This window comes from Sinohyriopsis cumingii, chromosome 13 (genome assembly GCF_028554795.1).
Source record: "Sinohyriopsis cumingii isolate HCF-2022 chromosome 13, ASM2855479v2, whole genome shotgun sequence".
NCBI lineage: Eukaryota > Metazoa > Mollusca > Bivalvia > Unionida > Unionidae > Sinohyriopsis > Sinohyriopsis cumingii.
Window position 1 is genome coordinate 71,360,750 of NC_142973.1, and position 17,103 is coordinate 71,377,852.

General features: G+C 35.9%; 2 protein-coding genes across 2 annotated transcripts in view; one reads left to right on the top strand and one right to left on the bottom strand.

Annotated features, from left to right (window-relative positions):
* LOC149785818 (malonyl-CoA-acyl carrier protein transacylase, mitochondrial-like) overlaps nucleotides 1-2,512 on the bottom strand; it is a 30,169-nt gene extending 27,657 nt beyond the window's left edge. Inside the window, exon 1 of the mRNA XM_089979765.1 lies at nucleotides 1,707-2,512. Coding sequence (XP_089835891.1) covers nucleotides 1,707-2,462 — 756 coding nt within the window. The 5' untranslated portion in view covers nucleotides 2,463-2,512. The remainder of the gene's footprint in view (nucleotides 1-1,706) is intronic.
* Nucleotides 2,513-2,697: 185 nt separating this feature from the next.
* Nucleotides 2,698-17,103, top strand: part of LOC149785819 (DNA replication licensing factor mcm4-A-like) — a 55,262-nt gene continuing 40,856 nt past the window's right edge. Inside the window, exons 1-3 of the mRNA XM_089979767.1 lie at nucleotides 2,698-2,790; nucleotides 10,220-10,311; nucleotides 16,283-16,468. Coding sequence (XP_089835893.1) covers nucleotides 10,227-10,311; nucleotides 16,283-16,468 — 271 coding nt within the window. The 5' untranslated portion in view covers nucleotides 2,698-2,790; nucleotides 10,220-10,226. The remainder of the gene's footprint in view (nucleotides 2,791-10,219; nucleotides 10,312-16,282; nucleotides 16,469-17,103) is intronic.

The window sequence follows — 17,103 nt, forward strand, 5'->3', positions numbered from 1 at the left end:
TATTTAGTCACCCACTTCACCTGGCAGCATGACTCTTGAATTACATACAATTCAGAAAGTTTATATTGAAAAATAAAATATTGCCTAAAACCAGTGTTAAATGCAGATATGCATGCTGAAAAATAGCACAATTCAAACAGGAGAATGAAACATACATACATACACACACACACACACAAATGTCTCACTAGGATTTTAAAACTAGGAGACCAAGACTCCCATTTTGGGAAAAAGAACAATCCCACCAGCAATAGTTGCAGTCCCCTCCCAGAAGCATACATGTATTGGGCATACCTACCACACACAAATGTCTGTTAATATAAGCTTATTAACCCTTTACCTCATAAAGCATAGTGACAAAGTGCAGCACGCTATAAACAGAACACCTGTTACCTAGCAGACCACATCCGCATAGGCATGCCTGTGAATTGTTAAGCAATGTAGTGGTGTTAACGTTTAACAGTGGTTTTAACCATTTTACGTTTTAGGTAGACATCTATTATATATGGAAAAATTGAAGAGTAAAGTCCGATTGTTATAGCTGTGTACTTATTTTTCACGGAAGAATATTCTATGTGCTTCAAAATCATGAGAGAACTCGTTCACAGTCATGTCCGTGAGGCCGCGTGACCGACCGTAGCTGCCATTTCCCATACTCGAAATTTACATGTTTTTCGTCTGCGTCTACATCACTAAGTCATCTGAATTTGATAATCAATAAAAACTAATTGCTGCTTACATAAATATCAGAGCCTTTACCTTAGTTACTGAATCTTTCGTGGTTGTGATTCTACTTGTGAAAACTTCGTCAGAACTGAATGAAATCCTGCCTGTGAACTGTTAAGCATTTTAGTGTATGTTACGTTTAACAACAATTTTAACCATTTTACATTTTTGGTACACATATATTATATGTGGACAAATTTAAGAGTAATGTCTGATTGTTATAGCTGTGTAATTATTTTCCACAGAAGAATTTTTTTATGTGCTTCAAAATCTTGAGAGAACTCGTTCACCGTCATGTCCGTGAGGCCGCGTGACCAACCGTAGCTGCCATTTCCGATACTCGAAATTTACAAGGTTTTCGTGTGCGTCTATATCACTAAGTCATCTGAATTTGATAATTTATAAAAACTAATTGCTGCCTACATTAATATCAGAGCCTTTACCTAATTTATTGAATCTTTCGTGGTTGTTATTCTAATCGTGAAAACTTCGTACGTACTGAATGAAATCCGCGGCTGCCATTTTGGAGAGTGGATATTACGACCCAGTAACTTTAAATAGCAGACATCGACCAGTGCATGAATAGCGACCACGTGATCTGACGTAATTGTCATTCGCAGAAATGAATGTAGTATGTAATGGGGGGTTTTCCCTGAAGGTGGCACTACGAAAACTAGCTCAAAATGGCTGATGTTTACAGCAGGCGTCAAAAGGCGCTTCTATGCGAATCTTGCAGAGGCGTCAAAAGGCGCTTCCATGCGAATGGAGTAGAGGCGTCCAAAGACGCTTGTATGAGGCAAAAGGTTAATTACTAGTGAGCAGCTGGAATATCTGCATGATCAAAACTAATGACACTCCTGCACAAATCATGCCTTGCACAGTTGGGTGTACTGCAGATGCATATTATGAATAATGGATTTAACTAAGTGATGAGTGGATGGAGTGAATTGATTTACAGTAAATAACTTCACTGTATATACCTCTGGATCAGTTGCTTTCAAAACTTCAAGAGCTGCTAGTGATGTCACCATGACTGCGGGCTGACACACCACAGTACGGTTTAATTCAGTCTGTGGACCATTCAAACACAGATTTAACAAGTCATAGCCTAAAATAGCACTTGCTTTGTTATACATTTCTTGGACGCCATGGTAAGGGAGTAGCCTTTTTCCCATTCCAACATACTGACTTCCTTGCCCTGGAAAAAGTAAAATTGATGTTAAAGCTGGGTTGACCTTTGGCCTGTATGCCTTACTCGACTGCACTCTTTTCCATTTACTGTAATCCTCAAAATCAGAAGGAAAATCTAATTTTTCTTCAGATATCTCTCTTGCTGACATGGTGTCCATTACAGACTGTAATTCCTTTACCCGAGGACTATCCGCACTTGGATTGGACACCCTTAAACGTCGTCCACCACTCCGAGTCTGAATAACTTTTTGTGAGCTTTCACTTTTTAAATCTTTATTTGATTCAACCTCAGTTTTCTTCGTAAGTCTTCTCTGCATTCGTCGGGAGATGGATGGTTCAGAGTGGCTCTTCTCGAGGCTATCTGTATTGTCATTACGTGATGTGTTATCTGTTTTCGATGAATGAGAGCACGCTCTCTTATTTGTCATATTAGAGACATTGGTTTTCAACAGCATTATTCCGTTTTCTCTTTGACAAACTGATACTTTTTGTCTAATAAATGTATTTGTTCTTGCAGAAAACTTAGCAAAATTATTGAAAAACATGATTTACGTAGTGTTCAGTGTTTACTTTTTCCCGGAAGCATGGGTTTTCTTGTAATTTGTTCTAATATGTCGTTTCATATATTAATTACATTTCTTGTTAAATAACAGAACAATGCAAAATTATATGTTTTTGTCAATGAATTTATTATTTTCTGTCGCTATTATTCAAAATGTTATATAAAAATTGATGATATGAAAAACTAGATTGTCGTAATTCAGGAAATCACCCGGCATCCAAATTCCCGCGCTTTTTAAGCACGTGGTATAATAAACAGAGAGCTTTGTGGTACTTACGAACGAAAATCGAACTGAAAGACTAGTTAAACAGGTAAAATAAGGGTATTAAACACTTTTTAGCAAAAAATATGTAACTGACACATTTTAAAAAATTACCGATTCTTAGCTTTTACAATTACCGGTATCTGGGCTCGTTCATTGACACTAATAGTAAATATTATGTGTATTGTATAGACAATAGTTTGCATCGCGAATGAAATCGGCGGGTGTAGCTCAATTTGCTTTGAAGCGCGAACAAGATGACACTGTTAGAGATCCCCGGGCGATAATCTGGTTAGAAATGATAATGAAAAGACTTCGGGGCTAATGGTAATGCACTATTTAGTACGAGTGGTGGAATCTGAATGTTTATGTAGTCCTACATGTAAGACCTTGACGCAGATATTTGTTTTGGGCGTCAGGGTTTTTACTCCCTATTTGACAGCGCTTTGTAGTGTGTTTTGATGTCGATTAACATAGTATCGAAAGTCAAATTGTCAGGAATATTTCACACAACTGGCAACTAAACTAACGGCGCATTTCTACAAAGTAAAGTCATAATGTTTTAGTCAGACTTTACTCACTCTGATGTCTTTTCTCCAATAAATTCAAATTCTCACAAAAGAAATGGACCTGTTTTCAAGTTTTGTTGGCCTACATTTCATTTGACTGGAAAGCGATGAAAGCCAGGAATGCTGAATTCAGGTTAAGTTTAAATATTCTTTAACCCATTACCTCATGCAACCATTTTTGGACGCCTCTACTAAAGTCGCATCGAAGCGCCTTTTGACGTCGGCTGTAAACATCAGCCATTTTAAGCTGGTTTTTGTAGCGCCACCTTAAGGGAAAACCCCTAATTAGATACTACATTCATTTCTGCGAATGAATTACGTCAGATCACATGGTCATTGTTTATGTACTGGTTGATATCTGCTATTTAAAGTAACTGGGTTGTAATCTCCACTCTCCAAAATGGCAGGCGTGGATTTCATTCAGTACTTACAAAGTTTCCACGTTTAGAATCACAACTATGAAAGATTCAATAACCTAGGTAAAGGCTCTGATATTGATGTAGGCAGCAATTAGTTTTTATAAATTATCAAATTCAGATAACTTAGTGATGTAGACACAGACGAAAAACTTGTAAATTTTGAGTATGAGAAATGGCAGCTACGGTTGGTCACACGGCCTCACTGACATGATGGTGAACAAGTTCTCTCCAGATTTTAAAGCACATAACAATTTCTTCCGTAATAAATAATCACACAGCTGTAACAATCGGACTTTACTCTTAAATTTTTCCGCATATAATAGATGTGTACCAAAAACGTAAAATGGTTAAAATTGCTGTTAAACGTAACATACACTACATTGCTACATTGCTTAACAGTTCACAGGCAGGCTATGCGTATGCTGTCGACTGGGTAACAGGTGTTCTGTTTATAGCGTGCTGCACTTTGTCACTATGCTCTATGAGGTAAAGGGTTAATGAAACAAATAAAAATATATTTTGCCTATTGGAACTGTAAACCAACGTTTTGTTTCGTTCAAGAAACATATCCGCCACATGAACCTACTTCGGCATACCTTGACTAGTGTCATATTTTCATTCCATCAGGATAAAGACAGCAGAATAAATATATTAATTACACATAAATTAGTGGAAGAGTGTCAATATATGCTGCCAAATGTGTGAGATATTCCTGATCTTTGACTACTCATTCAAACACACTATACAAAGTCGTTATTTGGATAGTAAGACATAGCACTAAAACAAAACCAACATGTGCTGTCTTACATTGTAGGACTAATTCCAGTCGACAATTGTTTCTATGAAGAATTTTTTAAATTGTTCTGTTGCTATGATACTAGAGTAGGATGGTATTGTGATTGTGAAAAAATGGCTAAAAATTATAGAGTGCTGTTCCATTTCCTTCAGTTGTGTCCTGTGACATTAATCCTACAGTGTAAGACCTTGACCCTGATATTTATGTTTTGGGTGTTTAGGTTTTACTGCTTAAGTAACTGCGCTGTGTAGCGTGTTTTGATGTCGGCTATAAACTGAATACATCTCCCAATTTTTACCCCCACCCCCCTTCCAACTTAAATAAAACAAAAAACACAAATGATAAAAGATGCTTAGAACTTGGTTCATTATTGATTTATAGTTTCAAACCTGATTATGCCCTGGTGGCATCCTGACACCATTATCATCTGCATTGCCAGTCATTTCCAGTTCATGGACAAGTCCATTTATAGCTAAGGGGTGTATGCATGATTACACATGTATATACATGGAAGGAAAATACTATGTCATCTACTTCCAGTATTTACAATGTCGAATCAAGCAAAGGAAAACTGACAACTACAAATTTGCCTTTCACATGGATATAACAAGCATTGTAATTTCTATGTACATGTGTGCAAAGGGATTTAACTATAAACTTAAACATTATGGTAATTTACAGAATTATCTGGCAGTTACTGAATAGGTTGAACTACATCACAATGCTGTCTGGGGAAATCAGCTCGCACTCAGTGTACACAACATGATGCCATATTAGTATTGAAAAGCGCAGAGAATGCTAGTGTCAGGGCCACTTTGGTCACATTCAAGATAGAAATTATAAATCAGTGAATGAATTGAGTTTTGTATACTTTTTTATCATGCTAAAGATTTCCATTATTGAAATTGGTAGAGGGTACAGACAAAAGGGTAGGTATATTCAGATTATAACATTCTAACGAAAGTAAAAAAATTGGGAATATCCCACTCTCTTGTCGGCCCTTAATGAAGCTTTTCTACAAATTAAAGTCGTAATGTTTTATTCAGGTTACTTACTCTTATGTCTTTTTTTATATAATAAATTCAAATTCTCTCACAAGAAAATGGACCTGTTTTCAAGCTTTGTTGGCCTACATTTCATTTGGGTGAAATGGGATGGAAGCGGGGAATGCCAAAATCGGGTCAAGTTGAAGCATACTTCTTTAATGAAATGAAAAATATATATTGAAGAAAGTGTCTAAATAGCTTTGTTTCATTCAAGATTCTTATTACACCACTCTCTTGATAACCCGCTTACAACACGGGGTCAGGCATGGATCCCACTTTTTTAAACCAGAAAATACCCCACCCCACCCCAAATTATCCCTAGTTTTAGAACTTAAGAAAACTGCGATCATATTTGTTAACTGACACTTTGATATATTGCTCATTTTAGGTTCGAAAACGGTATATCGGACCGGGAAATTCTAATCGTTTTGAAGGTATCAACTTTTAACCAAAAGTCATATTATTGGTTACTTTTATTTTCCAAACGATATTCTTAGTACACCGTAATTAAATATATTCAAAGACATTTTGATTAATGAAAATGTCACGCCAGTGTAGGCTGTACATTAATATTTAAAAGCCAATAAAATAATTTTTATTAAGCGAAATTTGTAATTTAATTCTATCTTTTAGTTTCTTTTAAGTGTAATCATCATAAATGCAATTTGTATTTAAACCCAAAATGTGTCAATCTACCGTAGCAGCTTTTTCGGCATGCATAACCTAATTAATTGCCGTTTTGATAAGTATTTGTTGTATTCTTGCGGTGTATTAAAACCAGGCCTCCTTTGTATTATCACATTAATTATGTATTTTGAATCAAAAGTAGGTGGAATAAAAGAAAAATTAAAAGGGCATGCAAATCCTACATACTTAAAATCTAGTGGCCCCTGTCGGATGATGGTTAAATTCGTTTCCGTTAATCAATTTAACACTGTTATAAATGTTATTGTGTATGTAACAATTAAACTACCTTAAATTAAACGACTGATTCATAATTGTGATCAAAGATAGCAAGACAACCAAGCGACACAGATACTTTGTAAAATAAAGAGCTTGGTTTCACAGACACGGACCATAGTGGGCAAGTGAGTTTCAGAGATTTCCTGGCACTTAGACATATCCTTGTGGATGATAAGAAGGTTCACTATTTCTTCCAATGAAATCAATATTGTACTACAGTAGTCCGCCTCTTGAACGGCCCCCCTGACCAGCGGCCACCCGCTCCTTACGGCCAGAATCCATTGGCACCGACGAGTTTGTGTTCAAAAGTACCCCTCGCGAAAGGCCACCCAGCTAACGCGCCCAGCATATTAGTGCAAAATTATAAAATTTACCCCTCACAAGCAGCCGCATTTTATTTGAATATGTATCCAGAACCAGTATTTTATTCATATTGTGTGTTAAGTAATCCCATTTCTGTTTCCCGATGTCAGGTTTTCGTTACTGAAAGCAGTGTTGAGTAAAGTACATTTACCACTAAGGTTAATATTATATCATTTACGCCTCACGAGAAGCCAAATTTATTCCATAAAAACCGAGAAAGACTCAAATTTTAATCCATACAAAAGGGTATGTACATGTAATCCAGTTAGCCTTACTGCTGTGTTACAATAAGATGTCCGGTTTAGTCACTCTTATAATTGTTAAGATTACAATTATCGAACAGTAGTAACAGCTGCGAAGTGGCAGTATCGATGTACAATACCCAAGTCAGCAGGAAAATGGTTTAATAGCCTTTATGGCTTCCCTTAGTAAGATGTTGAGCTTGTTCACTTTGGTAATCAGTGGCTATTACTACTGACAATAATTGTCAAAATTACGAATCCTAGCGGCCGCGAGGTCAAATCTGCGTGATGTTAATGGTACATATCGAAGCCATTTTGGCTTCTCTCACTTAGTTTCAAGAAATGTATAAAAACAATAGGGTACCAGACTGTGACTAGCGAATCACGTGACAAGATCACTTCCTTTAAAAACACATGGCAATTTGTTTAGATGCATGCAAAATTGTTTTATCAGTATTGTAGTTGGCAACATGAATAACTTACTGCAAAAAGATCAACATGTCATCGAGGAAAATAAAAATTCTCAGTTTAGAGGAGAACGTGAAAGTAATTCAACTGACGGGGGGGTCGTCGAGGATCCTTGCAGAAAACTAACATCGCGAAGACTAAGATAAACAATATCGTGAAAGATAATGAAACAATTCTGCAGAAGTGGAAAGGTGAAATGGACGGAGAAAGGAAGATTGTTTGAGCCAGGAGATGTTTGTATTCTGATTTGAAAGACAAGAAAAAGCAAGAAGTTTGTCAGTTGAATTGGAATATGACGACTTTACCGCAAGTAACGGGTGGTTGCACAGATTTCAAGTGTGACACAATATCAAGTGTTCTGTCATTAGCGGCGAATCAGCTGATGTTAATAATGAAGTTGTCGAAGATTGGAACAAAAGACTAAACGATATATGCAGGGGATATGACAGCATGGATATTTTTAATGTGACAACACTGGTTTGTTTTTTAGACTTACCAACAAAGTGACAGATGATGTGAACTGTAACATAATTATAAAGACAGTTTTAAAACTATATCAATGGTTATTCATAGCATTCTTTTGAAAATGATGACAAAGTTTGTTTTACTTTTATTTCACATCATGCATATGATTTTTTAATCAAAATATTAAATATTTAAAATTAAATGTACTTGTGACTTTTTTCATATGTATTTACTATTCGCATTTGTCATCCCCCTCTAGAAAGGCTACCCGCATTATAAGGCCACTTCCCTGCTGCATTAGGGATGGCCTTATAAGAGGGGGACTACTGTATCATGAAATCAATATTGTACTAAATGAACAATACAAAAATTGAGTTTTGACATAGACAGTTGTCTCACAAAATAAATGAAGTCAGTTTTTCAAGAAAAGGACTCTTGTTTGGTGGTGTATCAACAGGTAGTCTAGTTTCCTGCTCCTGTACTCCCGACTTGGCATTATAATATTAAATACCACTCTGGGAACCAGACTAATCAACAAAACTAAAAGCAATGACATAATACACAGATGTTTTCGTGTACACGTGATGGTTGTTAAAACCAGTTCTTTCACATGCTAAAACTGTTATTTATACAGAAGAAAAGAACAACTTCATTTGAAAAAAGCATGTTATTAACAATTTTATCGATGTGATTGTAAAACGAGGATTAAGTCACTGAACAGCCCAGTTCCCAACCACTGCGGTTTTGTCCATGTCTAAGCAATTTTTTCCAATATTCAGAGGTCCTTCAATAACTTGCACCCTTGCTTTTAATGCGGTCTGTGTTTGTGGACCCAGTTGTGTGCGAGTTACAGAGGGAGAGGTGCATCTTTTTAACCGATTACAAAAATTTACATATTGAAAAATTTGTTTTTAACTTCTTAGTTATTTTACATTAACCCATTACCTCATACAACCGTCTTTGGACGCCTCTACAAAAGTCGCATCGAAGCGACTTTTGACGCTTCTACAAAAGTCCCATAGAAGCGCCTTTTGACGTCTGCTGTAAACATCAGCCCTTTTAAGCCGGTTTTCGTAGCGTCACCTTCGGGGAAAACCCCTTATTAGATACTACATTCATTTCTGTGAATGACAATTACGTCAGATCACGTGGTCACTGTTTATGTACTGGTCGATATCTGCTATTTAAAGTAACTGGGTCGTAATCTCCACTCTCCAAAATGGCGGTCGCGAATTTCATTCAGTACTTACGAAGTTTTCATGATCAGAATCACAACTATGAAAGATTCAATAACCTAGGTAAAGGCTCTGATATTGATATAGGCTGCAATTAGTTTTTATAAATTATCAAATTTAGATGACTTAGTGATGTAGACACAGATGAAAAACTTGTAAATTTCGAGTATGAGAAATGGCAGCTCTACGGTTGGTCACATGGCCTCACTGACATGACGGTGAACGAATTCTCTCCAGATTTTAAAGCACATAAATTCTTCCGTGATAAATAATTACACAGCTATAACAATCGGACTTTACTCTTAAATTGTTCCACATGTAATAGATGTGTACCAAAAATGTAAAATGGTTCAAATTGCTGTTAAACGTAACATACACTACATTGCTTAATAGTTCACAGGCAAGCTATGCGTATGCGGTCGACTAGGTAACCTGTGTTCTGTGTATAGCGAGCTGCACTTTGTCACTATGCTCAATGAGGTAAAGGGTTAAGATATATCTTTTTTTGTATTGATTTACTTGACAAAGTGAAATGGCCCTGAGAAAGTATTGGAGTCTTGGAATTTGTTTTTGTCAAGTCTGGAGGAACCCTGTTATTATGTCAATCACTGAAAATGTTATTGTCTTGACACTGAGCGCCAGCTTGGGATGCACTCACTACAGTCTAATATAATAAAGCGCGCTTTCCCAGGAATAAAACTCTTGAATCAGCACTAGGTTCATAATATATATAACCATATCAAAATGGTTCTGCTTCGAGTGTAACATTTAGATGGACACTTTCTTTTCTCAATTTTACATTGCATCAAAATAGGCCTGTAAAGGTAATCCATTGATTTACCGAAGGAAATCAGTGTTTTCAGTTTCATAAATCTTGGTTTTGTAGTACCTTTAATTGGATATGTCTTTCAGGTAAACAATGTCTGCACCAACCACTCCTCGTAGAAGCAAGAGGGGACGCAGCACAGAACCCAGCAGTCCTGCCATTTCTAATGTTTCTACTCGTAAGTTTTCATTTATGCATTCACTCTTTGAAGAATCATTCTTTTTGCTTTGGAGAATGGACTATACGTATAGCAGGGGTCAAGCTAGACTTAAATTTTAGGGAGAAGTGACTTCTTTTGGACAGGAAGAAGTGAGAGCTCAACAGGGAAAAGTGGAAGCAAAACAAGAAACACAATATATATATATATATATATATATATATATATATATATATATATATATATATATATATATATGCGTATGTTCTCTTACTTGAATTATTATGTCCTCTATTCACATTTTTATTTAACATCTGATTTAAGCAGTACCTTATTTTCAGGTAGAATAGTTATTTTGGCCATATGACTTTAAAAGAGAATAATACAAACTACATTGTAATGAATTTTAACGGAGTAACCAGATTACATTATTGGAATTGCAAGTTAATAAAAAAAAAATTTTTGTAAACTTTCTAAAAGTTCACAATAATGACACTTGAAAGATTTCTAAACATGTTTGAAACAACCCCTGTACCATCTAAATGAGGGCAAATGCACGCATGTCTTCAGATCTTACTGTTTGTCCTAATTTGTTTGGATAAAATATTACCATAACGATTCATGCATAACACACTGAAATGCATAAAATTACAGATATATAGTCGGTATATGAACTAAACTGAATTGACACAGACATGCAAGTGCATCGATTTTTAAAAGGAAGGATTTTCACAATATATGCACTAACTTTATATAGCTTAATTTCAACATTCCATTGATTGGATTGCAAATTTATGGTTTTATTATTTGTCGACATATTTTTAGTAATTTTTGGCATTGGTTAGATAGTATTCGCTTTGCTGCTTTTTTGTATTTTCACAAATACGAATCAAATCAGAAAATCTAATCAGAAAAGAACTTTTTGAACTTGGGCTTACAGCGCTCTGCGAATTCCACAACATAGCATTGTCATGTTTCTGACCTATATAATTGCATTTTCATAATTGCAATAGCTGGGCGGCTAGTTCAAAGGTTTTGACTGCGGCTGGGTGTGAAAATGTACTGATATTTACTATGACAGAATTCATTGGCTGAAAGACCCCCTGATGTACATGTTGCCATTATAGAGTACATCAAAAGAACATGATGCAATAGCTGGGCAGCAAGTTCAAAGGCTTTGACTGGTGGCTGGATGTGAAAATTACTGATATTTACGGTGATTGAATTCAGATGCAGAAAGCCCCAGAGATGTACATGTGGTCATGTATAAAAGTACACAAAATAAACAACTTTAGCTTTCATTATTGTGTTCATTTCCGAATGTAGCGGAATAAGCAGTGCACATGACCTTGGAATCAAGACATGTTGAGACTTGGACAAAATGACATTCACAAGTATTTTTACCAAAATGGGACTTCTAGACTCTAGTTTAAAATCCTAGCGAGGCCTCACAGAGATCTTGGAAACACTTAATTACACGTATTTGGACACTAATTTTTGATCTGGGATGCAGAAAATCACAGAGGCGGGAGTCGTCCGTACGCATGTAATAGGTGTGCGGCACAATGACAGAATTTATTGACTGAAAGACCCCTTGATGTACATACATGCTGCCATTTTATAAGAGTACATAAAAAAGAACATGATGCATTAGCTGGGCGTTAAGATGAAAGGCTTTGACTGGCGGCCAGGTGGGAAAATGTACTGATATTTACAGTGACTGAATTCAGAGGCAGACCCAGAGATGTACATGTGGTCATTTATAAAAGTACATCAAATAAACAACTTTAGCTTTCATTATTGTGTTCATTTCCGAATGTAGCGGAATAAGCAGTGCACATGTCCTCAGAATCAAGACATGTTGAGACTTAGACAAAATGCCATTCGTAAGTGGGTGACAAGTCGCCTAAAAATGTAAACTTCGCCTTCTGTTAGGAAAGCGAAAACGACTTCGCACTGTGATTATTTAAATGGTACGTTGACTGACCATACCATTTTTTAAATGTCCCTCGCCTTAGTCCGGTTAGTTCTAGCATTGTAGTGAAATGTATTCATCAAGGCATCAGTAGCTAGGCCTAGTTTTTATATCAATTATGTTGACAAACAAACTCTTGCCTATTCACAAGCATTATGTTTTGATAGCTGATTGACCATTAACGCTTTTCCGAGTAATGTAGCAACTATCAATTTTCTGCATGCTATCCTTTGATGATAAAGCAAACAAACTTGTGTTTTAAGATCAGAATCAGTGATCTGGATATATATTAACTGCCTTTTGTACACGATTTCGTCATAAAATTAGTTTGAAACTGTAAGTGAACCAGTAGGCCTAATGGGAAATAATGGCAGATTTTGCTAAGTCTGGGATGTACCAATTTATTAGATTGTCTGTTTTCTTAAATCATCGGGCAAATATATTGAGAAAAAAATATACAAATTATTGAAACCAAAGCCTATATATTATTTTATTAAAGATTTAACTTTGAAATGCAAATTATGTAGGTCAGAAATTTATGGGACAATGCTGTGTTGTGGAACTCGCGAGATGCGCTTTAAGGTCTAAGCTGTTTTCTGACTTGACACGTATTTGCGAAAATACGGGGAAAAAACAGCAAATCAGATACTATTTATTTGCCTAAAATTACTACAAGTACATATACAAATAAATAAACCATAAATTTGCAATCCTGTCAATGGACTGTTGTAATGAAGCTATATTATAGTGAGTGATTACATTACGAAAACCTCTCCATATAAAAATAGATGCACTCACGTCTGTTGATTCTGTAGGAAAGAAGGGACTGCAACTTTTGATGGTGGGACTCCTATTTTTACCAAAAGGGGAGTCCTGGACTTCTAGTTTTAAAATCCTAGCGAGACCTATGCCTCTGAAAACATGCCTGTTAATGTGCAAGAGTTTGTCGGCATAATTGATATCAGCACCAGCTACTGACGGCTTGACAAATACATTTCAGTACAACACAACACTAGAACTAACCTGGCTGAGGCAAGGGGGCATCTGAAAAACTAGTTGGTCAATGTACTTAAAAAAACAACATCACAGTGCAAAGTTGTTTTCACTTTCCTAACAGAACAAGGCTAAGTTTGTATGTTTTAGGCGACTTATTTGCCCACTTTGCCTGGTAGCGTGACCCAAGGTATAGTACACATTGAGTTTGTTAGTTGTTGGTCGTCTTGGAGTACGGCATATCAACTCCACACAAATTGTTTAATGTTGAGGCAGTGGACCATTTGATGATTATTATCTCCTGGAAAACACCACATGGTATTTACAAACAAATCACTTCTGGTTTATTTTATAAAGATAGCAGACATAATAATAATGATGATGATAATAATAATACGTATTTAGTAGAGCACCTCACCTTTAAGAGCTTTAAGCACTTTACAGTATTAGATGACACAAAAAAATACATAACAAAAAGATTACAAAATACAAGCAACAGAAAATTGCAAAATCAAAATAAATGCAGACTCAAATTATGGAAGTAAACAAAGTTGTTAAATCATCAAAATTAGGTCAGTTTCAAGAGCACAGTTGAATGAAATAAGTGTCCTTTACTCTGAAGTCTACGGGTAGTTTGTTTTATGTGGCTTGGCCCTGGTATGCAAAAGAATAAATGGTTTCATTGTAACAATGGGAACATAAAGGATACAATTGTTGGTAGAGGATTGTAACTTTCTGGATGAGGTGTGCACCTTTGTGAGGTCAGATAAGTATATTGAACTGGAGCCAGTTGATGAAATGTGCCATAGTGAACTGATTTTGTGTATGATGCTAGAACTTTTTGATGGACAATGGAGGTTATAAAGGGGTATTGTACATGCCAACCATTACCCTTTTTTTCTGTCAAATTACATCTTACACTCACCTATACATAGCTTAATAAATGTCTTAAATAATTAAATAAATGTGTCGTTTTTACATGCGCTGTAATTCTGGTGCCGTATCCAATTAAAATTAAGTTGTTCAGATTTGAACAATGCTTCTACACAATCGAGACAAGGGGAGAACACAACTTGATTGGACTGATAAATAAGCACTTTTCCACTGCCATTTCCTATTTGCATAAATACCTTTCATCAAATAGACCTGTAATGGCTTCCCTCTGGTACATAGTCATACTTTCGATGTTGAAACTTACAAAGTATCTTTTTAGGTCAGTTGACTCCACCCTTTTCGGCTGATGTACAATGCACAACACTATTGGTTAGTTTTCCATTACATACTAAGGGAGGCAACTCATGAAATCCAACAGATGTTGCTAGGACAAAGCACAAATATATCTATTCTATCTGCCAAGGTGTAGATATAGTTATCATATCAGAATCTTGGCTAGCGAAATTTTGCTGCAGTAGTCACTTGTTTATGTTACTGAAGATGAAAAACTACTGACAATACTTGCTCCCCTTATAAATGTAAAAAAAAAAAAAAAAATGCAAGCAAACTAACTAGTACAGTTTGAAATCTATCCACTTGCTGATTCTGTGGCAGTTTTATTTTTCTCGTTTGCACATTCAGTAACTGATTAAATATCTCAGCAGTGTATACCCCAGGGGTGTAAAATTCGGGATAAAAAATACCCCTTGGTGTCAGAACTGGGGGTCAAATAAAAAAATGGGATGGGGGTCAAAAACGTACTGACAAATTTTCATCTGACCCATACATTTTCAGCTTGAAATAGGATATTGCAACTTGCACAACATACTCTCTCTCTCTAAACATACAAATAAACCAACTTGCACAATTAACAAACAAATGCATTGTCCATTCAAAGAATAATTTTATTAATTAATTTTTCTTTTAGTTTAAAGTCGTACTTTTAAGTCTCCTTGTAATCTTTTTGAAGCAGTATTATAGACCAAAACATTACATATAAGTCAGTACAAAAAGCCAAATAAATTTTTAACCAAATGGCAGTTAATTTACTGCCTGTCATAAAATATGTACTGTCTTCGGTTTCATTGTACTTCCTCCAAGAACACATTTACCCAATATTAAGGAGGCTAATGTTTCATCTTCTTTCTATTAAGTTACACTTGAACTTTAAGATCTTTCTTTTACTGCAGCAAAGTTAAAAACCAACAAAATCTGCAATGAACCCCTGACTTTATAATCCAAATAATGCATTTGTCTCGGCAAGTTTATTGATTTCTTTGGTGTGAAAGAATTTCTTGGGTTATAATGTGTTCTCCAGATATCCTGTGGAGGAAGAGGGCAGATTTTTTTAAAAATTCTTAAACCCTATCACGCAAAGGATTATTCACTTTTGCAGTCTTCGCAATCATGCGATCAGAAGTCACACCAGTAATCCTAATGGATGTGCTGTATTGCGGTCAAGGGAATTATTTCCTCCATTTTTCATTAAAGTTAGATCCACAGTTACTCTCTTTTTTTCTGCTTCTTTCCCTTTCTCTACTAATGATTCTTAGTGCTTGCCATTTTAATCTGGAGATCACTTTCTAGTTCAACAAGCAATTGCTTTTTATTGATTATCAAATTCAGATGACTTAGTGATGTAGACACAGACGAAAAACATGTAAATTTCGAGTATGGGAAATGGCAGCTACGGTTGGGCACGCGGCCTCACTGACATGATGAACGAGTTCTCTCTCAATTTTAAAGCACATCAAAAAAATTTCCGTGAAAAATAATTACACAGCTATAACAATCGGACTTTACTTTTAAATTTTTCCACATATAATAGATGTGTACCAAAAATGTAAAATGGTTAAAACTGCTGTTAAACGTAACATCACTACATTGCTTAACAGTTCACCGGCAGACCTATGCGTATGCTGTCGACTAGGTAACAGGTGTTCTATTTATAGCGCGCTGCACTTTGTCACTATGCTCTATGAGGTAAAGGGTTAAACATCGGCTGGTGTACAATATAATGTGTATAATACTGTTGTTAATCACATGACCCTTGAAGAATAAAATGAGATTGAAAATTACTCTTTCCAACAGCACGACGTAGTACCAGGAAGTCGGGTCCAGGAGCAGATGAAACTTCTTCCCCACCAGCAAAGGGTCGGAGAGTCGATAGCTCTCCAGGTGATGATCTGGCTCCTCTCCCGTCATCTCCACCGTTAGGTGCTGAGCAAGAGAAAGAGTCATCCCTTTTCTCTAGTCCCCCTCAGTCCAGAACTGGAGGTAATATTCATAGTTCAATGAATTGTGTTAGTTAATTGTCTCATTAAAATATTTGACATGTTTATTTGAAACTTAGGATTTGTTTTTACTAAGTACCATAAATTAATTTATATTTTTTGGCATTGTTTCCTGCAGACCATTTTAGACTAGCTGTGCCATGACCTCTTATACTGTGCCATTATCTCTTTTACCATCAAAAATTCTATTTATAACATTTTTTTGTTGTATTTTCTGGTTCAGCACAGTTCCGTTGTCATCGGCAGCTTGTTATGGTATTGGTAACCTTTTTTATTGCATATTTCTTAAACCCATTGATAGATTCTCTTATACCTGGCACAAGTCAATTTATTCTATAACATGCTCACTTGCCACTTTTATCTTGCACTCAAGGCCACATTAATATCAAATTTACTATAATTTTCTCATTTGCTTGTATTTTTTAAACCTCTTGATGGTTTTTTGTTTGTTGTAAAGCTAAGACCATACATTCTGCTTTGATCTTGGGGTCAAGGTGTCTTGCTGCTTTGATCTTGGAGTCAAGTTGTCAGTCGTAGAGTGTTAGCATTAAAGTGTGGGGAAGAAGAAAAAACAATTTCCTTACATTGGATGAACTATTGTGAAGTTAAGACAATTCA